Below are 13,743 nucleotides of genomic sequence, written 5' to 3' on the forward strand. Positions count from 1 at the left end.
GGAGGGGAGGAGGGGAGGGTCCAGTCAGTGTGTGTGCCACTCCGAGCAGGTGGACCTGTGCTGTAAAGGCAACTGGCTGAGCACAGGTTGGAGAGGCAAGCCGGTAAGCAGTGTTCCTCCACTGTACTTCAGCTACTGCTTCCAGGGTCCTGCCCTGGACCCTGAATCCCCTCAGTGACGAACTGTCACCTGGGCGACGTGAGATAAAACAAACCCTTTCCTCCCCAAGTTGGCTTTGGGTGTGGTGTTTATCACAGTAATAGAAAGTAAGTAGGGCACTGAAAGTATTTCTCCTTTCAGAAAAAGAAAATTAAGCCTATGCTACGTGTAAGGTTTCCATTGTATTTTGAATCACGTGAATCACTGTCATGATTCATGACAGACAAACCAGAATATTCTGTTATGCCCATTAGAGTCGGTTAGCCAATGGAAGTCAGATTTCTTCTGCCAAGATTCTACATGAAAATAAGTCAATAAGAGATAAATTCTCCACTTCGGATGCAATGGCCTTAGAGACGCAGGGCAATGAGAAGCTGATCAGCTCTGTTTTAACAACAGACTGGAACACTATTAGGGTCACATCCTTTCCAGCCAGAGCCATGACAGAAGGCCTAGGGACCCAAATAGCTGAGCACACACTAGGGGGTCCCCTCATGATTCCATTCACACTAAGTTACATCTACCCTAAGAGAAAGCATCCTTAGTCCCTGAGTTTCTTCTATGCAGGGACCAAGAGAACAGAAGCCTGGGCCACTGGTGCCACTTCACACCGGCCATTTGATTCACACAACTAGGAAGTAAATAAATAGCTTTCATTTCTTACAGCCCAGAATACCTTAAGTTTCTCATTCAGGTGAACTTGAGTCTTGCAATGGTATGTGCAAGGGACTGAAGCAAGTTCACAGAGGCCACCCTATAACCATAGAGAACTGTCCACACTATCATACAGTTCAAAATCTCCAAGGCTAGGCTTTACTTTCTACTTATTTTTACTTAAGTGGAGTTTTTCTTTGTTTTGTTTTGTTTTTTCCCCCAGAGCCTTCCTACATAGTTCAGGCTGGCCTTGAACTCAGCAACTCTCTTGCCTCAGCTTCCAAGTGCTGAGATTACAGGCACCAGCCACCACACCATATCTTGAGCTTTCAGTCAGGCTTCTAATACAAGAGATAAAATTACATACAAAGTTCTGCAAGACAACACCTATATTGCAGTACATACACTCAGAAGTGGAGTGGCTCCTCACCTTTGCTTGTTTAGACGTGTTGAGTTTGATGGCAGATACTCTGCCCACATGATCACCTACAAAAAGTCTCAGAAGAGCTGTATCCCAACAGAGAGCAGTAACTTTTTGGCCTTTGTGTTCTGAAGACACATGAATCCGTTCTGGTTTACCACGACGCTCTTGATTTAATTCCCAAACAACTACAAGACCTTGACTGCAGACATCAAGTTACAAGCAAAGTTATAGATACAACTTAACTGCATTTAATATTAGCCATAGTAAGTACACGTGCAAACTTATTCTTCAGGGGAAGAAAAAGAAGTTGAAAGCTAAGGCAGTCACAGGGCTGGAGAGATGGCTCAAAGGTTAAGAGCACCGACTGGTCTTACAGAGGAGCCGAGTTTGATTCCCAGCACCCACAGGGCAGCTAACAACTGTCTGTAACTCCAGTTCCAGGGGAGTCTGATGCCTTCCTCTGACCTCCATGAGTATTGCACAGCACAGGTGCACTTACACACATGCAGACAATATACTCATACACACGTAAGATTAAAAAAAATAATAAATACAATATTAAAGAAAAACAGGGCATTCACTTCCTTGTTTTGGGCACCGTATCAATAAAACAGAGCTTAAGTGTCTGGAATTATCTCTGTTCCCTTTCTCTTTGAAATGTTGTTGCCTCAAATTGACAGTTTCCACAAACACTAGGGTGATAAAACTGCCCATCCTGGATGGGTTGGGCACTCAGCAGATTTGGTTTCCGAAGATACCACTGTGATAGTGCTAGGCAAAATGGGATGGCTGTTCACCCTAACACACACATTTGTTAGTTTAACAGGCATGTAGAAAAGATGACAGCTTTGAAAGGTTCCCACCTGGTAGCCACAGCAACATAGTCGTCATCATGTGGGCAGCAGGCAATCTGAGAGAGTGCACCTTCCTAGGACAGCAAAGAAAGAGCAGTCCATTTACATTCTTCTTCTCAGCGATGAACTACATTGGAGAAACTCACGTTGAGGAAGGAATGGTGTGTGAAGGTCCTTAGTCTTACCCGGTGTGCAAGGTAAAGCCTGTGGCTCCAGCCATCTTTCTGAATGAGATTGAGTCCTCCTCCTGTACTGCCTAATGCCAACCATTTCCGAGACACAGCTATGCTGGTACACTAAAACATGAAGAGGCACATGTGAGAGGACTGTGGTTCCTTCCTATCCACCAGGGCCAGGGGTACCGCCTGCATGCACAAGGCCCTGGTTCCATCCCCAGCGCTGCAAACAAATAACTATCCACTGAAAATAAACACTGCAGGTGTTTTAACTCTGGAATACTGACAAATACCAAACAAAGAACAGTTTGTTTAAACTTGCAGTTGAATTGCTAAAGAATGAATAGGTGCAACTGTATAAATGAGTAACTTTTCTTTGGCAAAAGCCAGCTATTAAATGGTTCATATTTTGTATAATTTGGCCAGGTCATTCCCATGCTGACCACAAATAAATTACCAGGGAATGAAGCAGCTGCTTTAGTCGCCTCTTCGCCTACTTCATTTCTAGTCCATACACAGCACACAATGCCCGCAGCCCTTAACGCAGTGGGCTAGAGAGGGCTCAGACACAGGCCCTGCACTGCCAGTCTCCTCACACCCTCCACCTGCTGAGCCCTTCCCTGAGCCACCTCAGAAAGTAGTGACCATGTTGTGCCCAATACCGGCACCAAAGTTGTTGGTTGACTGACTAGAAGCTATTTCAACTCTCTCCAACTTTGTCACTTTCCACAGAGAAGTTGAAAAACCCAAATATGCACTTTGTTAGTTTCCACTGCTGACAGGAATGGCCAAGTGACTCAATCCCAGTCAGCAGACTTGGCTTGCTGGAAGGCCTGCTGGAACTTCATGGGAAGCTTTATCTTCCCAGATGAAAGGTAGGGTCAAGATAATTTCAAAACCTTTGCTCTATAGCGGAGTGTGGTTGTGCGTGCCTTTAATCCCAAGGCAGAGGCAGGCGGATCTCTGTGAGATCAGGCCAGCTAGGGTTACAGGGAGACCCTGAGTTGCTGATATGATAATTTAGGGTAGGGCCAGAATATTACACCACTGCTACTATGAGTAAAAGTCCACAAATAGACGATGCCAAAAGAGGAAAGACGGGGAATCTGTGTCCTCAGTGACACCTCTGGACCACGACAGTAAACCAGTGACACTAATTTATGAGATTGTAAATGTTTTTGTTGCATAAACAGCTATTTGTCAGGTACGCTACAACTTGCAGATGAAAAGTACTCTAAGAAGAATAATATACTTTTGTAACTGATTCTAACTTTATTTTAAACTTCACTGTGACATTTTTGTACTTCAGCAAAAAGGACCAACATTTCAGGGACCCATGGACTTTCCACAGAGCCAACTAACCTTTGCCTTGCTCCCTACGCAAGGCTGTATCAAAGTCCCTGTTCTGAAGTAACTGTGTAGTTCGTGCTGCTCAGAAACACAGTGGAGTACGTGCCTTTACCGTTTTAATGTCAATGAAGCACCCTGCTTTCTGAGAGAAGACAGCAAGATTACCAATTAAAATCAGTATCCTATTTCAAAAGCTGGGAAAGAATTCAAATGATGACTCAAAAGATAAAGAAAGAGCTAGGAATATGCTACTTCTGTGTAGGCATGACAGAGACAGGCAAGACAACCAATACGCTGCAAATACCTGGAGGGCGGGGCAAACGCAACAGCGCACATACACACATGGATGTGAAAATCCGCCTCATGGGCTATGTGAGACTGTCTCAGAAAAGAAAAAAAAAGCTCACCTTTAGGCGACTGGAATCCAGACGCAGGGCTGTGAGAAGTGGGTCCAGTGACTCAAACTCCGCGAGGACATGGCTGTAGGATTCTGGTATCACTGGCACACAAGTCATTTAGCTGGGAAGATGAAACTTGGTTCTGCGTGGGACACAGGAGCTCTCACTGAATAAAGTCTGCAAAAATACAATTTGAGATCACTGTTCATTCAACACACATTTAACACAGGAAGATGGGGAGAACATGGGCGGTGAAAGGGGCAGCGGGCAGCCATCTCTGGAGTGTTGAGAGGGTAAACACATGGACACCGGAACCTGCAGAGGCATGCTCAGCCCACTCCCCGACTCCTAAACTCCCAGAGTTTCAGGCCTGGGTTTCTGAGTCCCTCCATAATCCCATCCCACTACATTATGGAACAGTTAGGTAGGAAAAACTGGACACAGCAGGACTTAAAGGAAAACTGGTCAAGCTCCTATGGAGACAGATGGCAATCTCACTGTATTTCTTTCAGTTGTAAATCATCTGTCTTTAGGAGGCTTTCATTAAAACGCAACCTTCTTTAAGGGCCTCAAATTATAAAGCCTCATCATCAAATCCTTGTTATCTAGGGGTCTTACCAAGAATTCAATAGTGCTAAACAGAAAGAGGTGTCTGGATCTCCAGCCGAGTGGGGAAGCCTAGCTCCCTATCCATGTTGAAGGAGTGATGCACCTAGTAAGTGAAAAGTGAGGTACAAAGAACTGGACCACAGAGAAGAAGGGCTTCAGCCTGGCCAGCTGGCTCCACAGTGGAAGGCACTTGCTGCCAAGCCTGGGATGAGTTCGGTCCCCAGACCCCACAAAGTAGAAGGACTGACTCCCGAACGTTCCCTTCAGACTTCGTGCCACACGCGTGCTGTGGGACTCATACTTCAACACACATGCACATATACATCCTAAATTAAAAAAATAAATAAATAAGGGCTTCATGAAAGAAGCCAAAGAGGAATGAAGAGGGTTAAGAACATAGGGAAGCAAATGCCCAGCAGCCAACAGAGTTCTTACATATTTACTCCCAAGTACACATTTTTGTCAAACGTCACTAATTTCTAGGGGGAAAAGAGAGAAATGTGAAAACTCTGATTGTTATTTGTTTAGTTTTTATTCATGACCATAAATTTAACTCTGCAAACCAGTTAGACATGAAGAACTAAGGAAAAGATGGAAACCAAGAGCTCCAGTAAGGGCACAAAGACCGGAGGAGCCTGCAGGCAGACGGGGGCACTCTCCTGAGCTAGAGGAATGGTCTGGCAGGGAAGATGCTCACAAGTCAAATGCATCAGAGCTGTCCACAGCGGGCAATGGTCACCTTGATCATCTTTTCCAGACCCAAAGCACTCTATGGCTTCTACAATGCTCAAGCCATTTTCATACGGCTAAAAGCCACATGCTTGCCACCGACCATTCAGTCCTAACAGTGCGTATGACAGCCAGGGAACCATGTGTGTTTAGGCCAGCATTTGCCATGGACATGACGCCAGGACCTGCAGGTTCCGGGATGAGGTTCTTATCATTCTGGTGAGATTTCATCCCATAAATGGATCTGCTACCAGTACCATGATGGCATGTGAGCACATGAACCCTGAAATAATTTCTCAAAAGCAGGAACCCCTACAACCAAATCTCTTCTCTTCAGGGCCCAGAGCATAAAACTTTCCTCCTGTCTTTGGAAATCTGTCTACAAACAGCTTGAAGGAGATGCAGCCCAAGGGCTTACCATCAATGGCATTGCCAAGGAACAGAGCTGAGCTGACCATGGCTGGCATGGAGCAGCTGCAGGGGATGGAGCAGCTGCAAAACCCTGCCCATTCATTGTAACTTTTCTCCATCTTCTGCCACCTACTAAGTTAAGACTAGAAAACAATCAAGATAGGGAGATGGCTCAGAGGGTCACGTGCTTGCTGTGTAATCACGAACACCTGAGTTTGGATCTCCAGCACAAATATAAAGGCTAGGCACAGCAGCACGTTGAGGAAGACACCTGATGTCAACCTCTGGCCTCCACATGCACACAGGCAAGGGAACCCACACAAATATACAAATATATCACATATACACAAAAATAAAAAGAATTTAAAAGGCAAACAGATACCATGAAAAAATTTAGAAACACCTGGTTATATTCATTTTTAATCAATGTTTTGATTTTGACTTTTTTTTTTTAGAAATATTCACTAAATGCATAACTGAGCATTACCAGATGACAGAGAAGACAAAACAAAGTCCTAAACTTCATGGAACACATCAGTGGTAAAACAGAAACATATGGAGGGTTTTTATCTTATTTCTGTGGTATCAGGGATCAAAACCCAGGCCATGCACAGACAAGGCATGTTTTCTATCACTGAACGTGTCTAGACCTTTCTTGTGAAGGTTTTACCGTGCCCATGTAACACAGCCTAATTCTCTGTTAGCCAATTATTCTTAGAAGAGCTTGATCCCAGTAAGGAGGCCTGTATTTTTTTTTTTTTTTTTTTTTTTTTTTTTTTTTGGTCTTTTTTGAGACAGGGTCTCCCTGTAGCCCCAGATGTCCTGGAACTCGCTATGTAGACCAGGCTGGCCTTGAACTCACAGAGATCCACCTGCCTCTGCCTCCCAAGTGCTGGGATTAAAGGCGTGCGCCACCACGCCCGGCTAGGAGACCTGTATTTTAAACAAGCGAAGGTTAGCAAGCCAATAACTCAAAATATGACAATTCCCAATTGAAGAAAACTTTTCTCAGTCATTCATTTTATTGAGTCCTTAGTAAAACAACAGGCACAGAAAGAACATAATTCCAGAAATCAGTTCTCATCAAATAAAGGGAAAGGTACAAATACCGTATGCACATATAAACATACAGAGATCACACTGTCAAAGGAAGCCAGTTCTCTGGAAAGTAGCACTAATTCCAGGTAGACTTTTATCAGGAGGAAAGGGAGGGAAGAAGGTAGCAGATAGAGGTGGAAAAGTGCGGAATACACTTGGAGAATACAAATTTGGTTGAAACACAATACAAGTAATGGAGTCACGAACCTGTGACAGTAATTTGAATTTTAAACCAAAGAACCTAAACTATTTGGGAGGTCACAGAAGGGCACTGCAGGATTTAGTGTGGAGAGTTTGCACAGTTTCTGTAAAGCGCTGTGGGTAGATGCTTACAAGGATTTGAAAGTAAGAGGTGAGGGATGAGGAAGTGAAGATGAAGCAGGGCCATTATCAGGAAGTCTGTGAAAGGAGGAAGCCTTGCTTAGCGTTCCAAACACAGAAGGTGTAAAACATATCTAACTGGTAAAGCCCCACCCGAATAGCTTCCTTTTCCACATATGATCTCATCTCTCCAGTTAAGTCAACCAAACAGGACTAGTCTTGGGTTCCTCTTCCTTCTATAAGCTCGTGCCTCTACGATTTGACTTATGATATTCTCGGAATCGTCTCCATCTAACAAAGCCCTATTTTTCCACAAATCTGAGTCTAAATTCTGGCATTGGCATTACCACACCAAAACCCCCAAAGTCGGTGAGACATCTTTTTAGAAGGATGGCTTGCCCAAGGGGTACAAAATTCATAAAAGACAGAGCTGAAAATGGAATACACAAAAGGGCTCACTTTTTCCGTTTCCCCAGATTATTTGACGATAATGTACAAGAGGGGTAAGCGGTGACGGCTGCTAGCACAGCCCATGCAAATCAGTTGCACTGGTGCGTGGGAGGAAAGAGCCGAAAGCAACAAAGTAGCAAAAACTGTAGAAATTATGCAAAGGAGAACTGATATCTTATTCCATAAAAGACTCTACAAAGAAGGCATAGCATGCATCCACTCAAGCAAGCATCCGAGCGCCTGCAGTGCTGTAGGCCGGCAGAGACCTGGCGGTGTAGGAGCAGAGGCCAGGAGCGCCACGGCCGCCGCAGCTATCTTGCAACAGAGGAAAGCTGGAGGCTGCCCAGGTCTCCCGTGAGGAAACCGCGCGACAAGCCCCCGCCAGCCGCGCCCCGCGGGCCGCCCTCCGCCCACACTGCTCGGCCGCGGCCCGGTCACTCTCTCCGCCCCACGCCCCACAGACACTCACCACACTCAGACCCGGAGACCTGAAGTTCAGCCGCCCAAGCGCCCCGCCCTCCCTGGATGACGTCATCCAGGGGCGCCCTGACGTCGCTGTTAACGGCACTTCCTTGTCACGTGACGGGTACGCCCCTCCCCGCGCGAGAGCCCGCCCCCCCAGGCCGCGGTCGCGATTTTGCTCCCCGCGGCCTGTAGTCGGAGCCCCGCCACGGCGGAGGACACGCTGCCTAGCGGGACCGGAGTCGCTTCCAGACGGATGGCGGGCCGAGCCGAATCCCCGGAAGCCTTCGCCACCCGAGACCAGAGAGAGGAAACGAAACAGGCGGGGATCGGTGGGGGAGGGCGGGTGTTGGCGAAAGTGTCATGGCGGCCGCATTCGGTGGTCACGTGTCCCAGAGGCCCGCCCCGCCACTTCCGGTCACGTGCCCACAGAGCGCTCGCTGCCAGCGATGGAGGCGAGATCCCCCAGCCCCAGAGGCTGTGGCGACGGCTGCGGCCGCGGGGTTTCAGCCGCGTCCCTGCAGCGACTCTGAGCAAGCGGCGGAGCGGGCCCTGCGCACTCGCGTTCCTTCCTCCCGGCTGGCGGCGGCTTCTCCCACCCGGTAAGTTCCGACCGCGGCGAGGGCCGGCGGGCTGACAGGCCCGGGGGCCCGGGTGGCCGCGGGGTCGACCCCGCCGTCGAGCTCTCCACAGCTTCGAGCCGGCCGGTCATTCGGCCGCCAGGCCCTCACCCGGAAACAGGATAGCAGCCTTCCGCCGTGTGTCCCGCCCGAGGACCCGGGTCCTTCCGTCGAGACGGACGCGGGTTCCAGTCGGGCTCGGCTCGGGATCGAGGAAGTGGAGGCCTCTCCTGCCGGGCCTCCCGCGACCTGTGCCCGACCTTCCGTCTTCTCCAAAGCCCTGGCCCAGCCGGCTTCCACCTGTCAGTCGGCGCCCGGAATCCTTACTAACACGTGAGCCCATCCGCACACCCAGGTTTAGTCATGGCCGGTGTGTCGGGTCGTGAAAAAGACACCATCAGTGCCTGGAAGTGTGTCGTAGTGTTAGCTCCCCAGTGTCCTCGGGCTAAATTAGAACGAATGTCCAATTGGCCTATTTTAGCATATGTAGGAAGAGCGTGCGGAAAAGAATTGCTAAAACTTGTGCGGTCGAAGACCCCAGTTGAAAAATGTAAAACTGATAGTTTGTGGGTTGGGATACACGTAGCTAGAGGTTGAGTGCTAGCTCAGCATATGTAAGGCCTGGGGTTTCATCGCCAGACGGTAAAGAAAAACGGCAGTGGGTGCACAGTATAGGCTGCTTGGCTAACAGAAGGCCCAGGTACTCGCCCTAGCACTGCCCCCCAAAGAAGAAAACACCTTGCAGTGAGTACTGGCTCCAGACAAAACATTCTCAGTAGCCAGTCTTGTAGGCGTCAGACGTTTTAAAAGAACATTTCTCCCCGTGAATTTTTGCCTGGAATTCCAATTAAAGCAGCATGCTATGCTGGAACTGAAGATCAGCCTCTCCCTCTCTCTTCAGTTCTTGGGGAACACAGTTTGAAGAAGTCAGAGCAGAAGGGAGGGAACTCTGTTAGCAGCCTAATGGCTTGGGAGAGGATTTTGTGCTATGAGCAAACTTTTTTTTTTTTTTTTTTTTTTTGAGACAGTCTCCCCAGTGTAGTCCATGCAGGCCTTGAATTCATGGCAGTCTTACCTTGGCCTCAAGTACAGGGATTACAGGCATCAGCCACTGTGTCCAGTTTAAATCCTTCCTGCTTAGGTGGAGAGATAGTCAGCTACCTTTACCTTCCCGTCGTTTAGCAGTGGGGCAGATTGATGGATCTGAGACTTTCCTAGGTGAAACTTAAGTACTGCAGTACAGATGTTTAAAAAAAAAATTAATCAAAAGCCAGGCTTGATGGTGCTCGAATTTAACCCCACAACTCAGGAGGCAGATGCAGGCCCGTTCCTTGAGTTCCAGGCCAGCCACAACTACATGGTGGGATCCTGTCTGAAAAGAAAAAATACTTCAGTTGAATGCAGGAGTTGTTTAAAAATATTTGGAAGATTGGTGCAGCAAAGAAGAATCTGCTAAAAGAAGGAGACAGCCAGGCTTGGGGGCACGTAATCTCAGCACTGAGGAGGCAGAGGCAAGTGGATCTCTGAGAGTTCCAGGCCAGCTGAGGCTAAGGCGAATCCTGTCTCAAAAACAAAGTAGAAAAGCAAATGACTGGACTTGTGACTTGTGGCCTGTGCCCTCCAGGCCTCGACCTCCACCTGGTGCTTTGTCTTTCCGTCTGAGCTTGTTTGTCCTTCCTTTTCCCCACTGTGCCCTCGGAATGTTGTCCAGTGAACCTGGAACTTTTCTAACAATTTTGGCCACTTTTTTGTTATGGATCCTGCTGCTACAGTTGTCTTTGTGCTTTTCTGCCTTTCAGTATTTAGAATGGCAATGTCAGGCATTGATCTAAAGTCCCTCCTTATCCCACTGTGATTACCAAGTGATCATTTCACCCTTAATTTTTGTAATCTTTCTTTTTTTGGTCTTTTTGATACAGGGGCTCCCTGTGGCCCCAGCTGGTCTGGATCTTGCAGAGATCCGCCTGCCTCTGCCTTCCAGTTACTGGGATTAAAGGCATGTGCCACCACACCCAACTCAATTGGTAATGTATTCATGGCATGCAGTATACACTAGAAAGATATTGCCCATTTCCTTCTGTTACGCACCTCTGTCTGATTTTCCTTAAGATTTTGTTTGTGAGACTACCCTTATTTTGGCATCTTTTCGCATACTTTTAAGGTTTTGTGTCCTGTAATGTGGATTGCTGAAACATTTGGACTGCTCGATGCCAAGCAGCATTCTAGAGCTCTATCTCAGCCCACCTTATTTAAGACAGGGTCTTACCACTAGCTCAGGCTGTGAGCTTGACAGTCCTCCTGTCCTCTGACTTCACATTCTGGGCAGAGGTCTGTGTTTTTGCTGGTAGATGTGGCAGCTCTCTCTCTTTTCAGCCTTCCTTTCCAGGAGAGTGATAAGGGTTTACCTCGTTCTATCCTTGGAAAAGTGAGACGGGTAGGGATGGAAGTGCCCAACCTCAACTCCATCAGTTTTTACTTATCCCTATTTTTTGTTGTTTGGTTGCTTTTGTTTTCGATGTTTTGAAACAAGGTCTCCCAGTAGCCCCAGCTGGCCTGTTACAGACCATGCTGGCCTGGCACCTGCCTTTTCCAAATAACGGAACTAAAGGCCTACACCACCATCCCTGGCCTAACTCTATTTGTTTTTTAGGTTGGGTTTTTGGTTTTTTGGGTGTTTTTTTTTTGAGACAGGGTCTCCCTGTATCTCCAGCTGACCTAGAACTCACCAGGCTGGCCTTGAACTCACAAAGATCCACTCTACCTCCGAGTGCTGGGACTAAAGGTATGCACCACCATGCCCAGCCTGCCTAGGTCTATTTATAGGTCAGGATCTGGTTTCTGGAGTCTGAGGAATGGCATTCTGATCTATGAATTGAAAGCTATAGTGCTATACTGCACCCTGTAGTTGAGTTGAGGATGTACACGCAAAGGTTTCTTGTGTCTTGCGAAGAGTGAATTGTTTTAACAGCAAAGATCTTACATAGATGTTAGAAAATATATATTAGACTCTAGGAACTACACACTGTGCTGCTGGGTGCTGTGTTGCAGTGAACACAACACATGTGACCTTTTCCTTAATGAAGCTTGCAGTCTAGCAAGGGAGATCTACATGAAAAGAATCATAACCAAGGCATGGTGGCTGGCACACATTTTTAATCCCCACACTTGAGGCAAAGAAAGGATGGTCTTGAGGCCAGCCTGGTTGGCATAGTGATTTCCAGGCCAGCTGGGGCTACAAGGAGAACCTGTCTCCAGACCCCCCCCCCAAAAAAAAAAGGTCTTGTGACAGATTATTTCATAAAGTAAGTAATTCTTTCAAGTAAAGCTTAAAGAGCTCTTTACAGGGAATTTTAGCAGACACATTAGCTGGGACAATTGATAGTTAGGTCCAGTGTTCACTAGCTACTCTGATTTTTTTTTTTAATGGATAAGGAGGGAGAGATACTCGGGGACTAGGGAATGCTATACAAATATTCAACCTCTGAACTGCATCCCCAGCTTTGCCATAAATGAGTTTTAATACAAATAGTTTCCTGGGTTATGGGGCTGGAGAAATGGTTCAGAGGTTAAGAGCACTGGCTCTTCTTAGAGGGGACAAAGGTTCCAGGTTCGGTTCCCAGCACCCACATGGCACGACTGACAGCCGTCCATCGGAACTCCAGTTCCAGGGCATCTGACCCCTTCTCCTTTGTCATTGCATGCATGTGGTGCACTTACATGCACGTGGTGCACTTACATGCTTGTAGGCAAAACACTCATACACATAAGAATCCGTTTTTAAAATTTCTTTTAAAAAGTTTTTTTCCCAGTTGATTTAAATGCTCACTGAAAGTTCTATGAACATAATAAATTCTTGACTTCCCAGTGTCTGTGTCTTTACCCTTTTTCTACCTTATCTCCCCTACTCAGAAACCTTTTCTGTTCTTTTCCAAGGCTGACATTTTATACCAATAAGAGACCTTCTCTATGAGCTCTACTTGCCCACTGCTTTGCTTCCGACCGCTTATATATTTAATATTGTAGAGTTGTGTGGTAACTCCCCAATTCTCTCCAGTCTTTTACAGATTCTAATTCATGTTTCCTAAAATGTGTTTTGCAGTGTGTAGTATCATTTTATATTCTGCAGTCAGGATGGTCTTTTAAATTTTTAATCATTGCCTGTTTATTAAAATGATTATGGCAGAGTTAGTGTTAAATTATTTAAACTAGCAGTTCCATAAATGTTGCAAAGTTTCCATTTATTAAAGTTTTTAATCTGTACATGTTGCAGAAATTGAAAGTAGAGGATGTAGCTTTTTCCTTAACCCACATTTTTCCCTTGTTAGCTTAGAAATACTTGGTTTATCTGGGCTTGGTAGCACACACCTTTAATCCCAACACTCTGGAGGCAGAGGCAGGCAGAGCTCTTGTGCATTTGAGACCAACCTGATCTACATAGTGAGTTCCAGGCCAGCTGGGGCTTACAGGGAGACCCTGCCAAAAAAAATTTTTTTTTGGTTTACTAGATAAGCAATTTTTGGGAAGACTTTCTTTATTTTCTTTTTGAGACAAGGTTTCATTATGTAAACCCGTTTGGCCTGGAACTCACTATGTAGAACAGACTGACCTGGGAACTTGCAACAGTGTTTCTGCCTTAACCTCCATAATGCTGGAAATTTCATTAATTTGTCTGATCTGCGTGTGTGTGTGTGTGTGTGTGTGTGTGTGTGTGTGTGTGTATACAACTATCAGAAGTCTGTTTTCTTCTGCCACCTTGTGGGATCTAGGGATTGACCTTGGGTTGTTAGCTGACTCAAAACAAAAATGCAGGTTTGTTGTAGATAATCAGGTAAAAAGAAGTAAAAATCAGTTGTCGCCTACCCTTCCTGATGTATGCACTTGAAGAAACATACATGCTGTCTAGTGCAAGTCTGAGGCTAAACTGACCCAGATTCAAACTTAGTTCTTCCACTTCAGGGATACTGTGTAAAAACTTCTTGATGTCTCAGATCTAGTTTCCTTATCTACAGAATTGAACTAACTATAGAG

General features: G+C 46.3%; 3 protein-coding genes across 4 annotated transcripts in view; 2 read left to right on the plus strand and 1 right to left on the minus strand.

Moving 5' to 3' along the window:
- Hps5 (HPS5 biogenesis of lysosomal organelles complex 2 subunit 2) overlaps window positions 1-8,239 on the minus strand; it is a 39,370-nt gene extending 31,131 nt beyond the window's left edge. For both annotated transcript variants that reach the window (XM_008831692.3, XM_029562879.1), the window contains exons 1-5: window positions 8,103-8,239; window positions 4,025-4,192; window positions 2,277-2,387; window positions 2,101-2,165; window positions 1,244-1,436 (exon numbers count right to left, since the gene is read on the minus strand). In XM_008831692.3, coding sequence (XP_008829914.1) covers window positions 1,244-1,436; window positions 2,101-2,165; window positions 2,277-2,387; window positions 4,025-4,132 — 477 coding nt within the window. In that variant the 5' untranslated portion in view covers window positions 4,133-4,192; window positions 8,103-8,239. The remainder of the gene's footprint in view (window positions 1-1,243; window positions 1,437-2,100; window positions 2,166-2,276; window positions 2,388-4,024; window positions 4,193-8,102) is intronic.
- Window positions 8,240-8,351: 112 nt separating this feature from the next.
- Window positions 8,352-10,473, plus strand: LOC115070131. The gene is made up of 3 exons (XM_029562877.1): window positions 8,352-8,628; window positions 8,703-9,048; window positions 9,744-10,473. Exons 1-3 carry the CDS (start codon window positions 8,352-8,354, stop codon window positions 9,895-9,897), a joined length of 777 nt encoding a protein of 258 aa, XP_029418737.1. The 3' UTR covers window positions 9,898-10,473.
- The window catches only part of Gtf2h1 (general transcription factor IIH subunit 1), a 39,628-nt gene continuing 34,409 nt past the window's right edge, over window positions 8,525-13,743 (plus strand). Inside the window, exon 1 of the mRNA XM_008831694.3 lies at window positions 8,525-8,697. The gene's annotated coding sequence lies outside the window, so the exon portion shown is untranslated. The remainder of the gene's footprint in view (window positions 8,698-13,743) is intronic.

This window comes from Nannospalax galili, unplaced genomic scaffold (assembly GCF_000622305.1).
Source record: "Nannospalax galili isolate Female #2095 unplaced genomic scaffold, S.galili_v1.0 scaffold615, whole genome shotgun sequence".
NCBI lineage: Eukaryota > Metazoa > Chordata > Mammalia > Rodentia > Spalacidae > Nannospalax > Nannospalax galili.

What these genes read in the sequence shown, in the direction of transcription:
- LOC115070131 (XM_029562877.1), top strand. Translation starts at nt 8,352, where the DNA reads ATGGCGGGCCGAGCCGAATCCCCGGAAGCCTTCGCCACCCGAGACCAG. An exon ending in CGTCCCTGCAGCGACTCTGA is followed by an intron (nt 8,629 to 8,702) that starts GCAAGCGGCGGA and finishes CCACCCGGTAAG; the next exon opens with TTCCGACCGCGGCGAGGGCC. An exon ending in CCCGGAATCCTTACTAACAC is followed by an intron (nt 9,049 to 9,743) that starts GTGAGCCCATCC and finishes TTTTTGAGACAG; the next exon opens with TCTCCCCAGTGTAGTCCATG.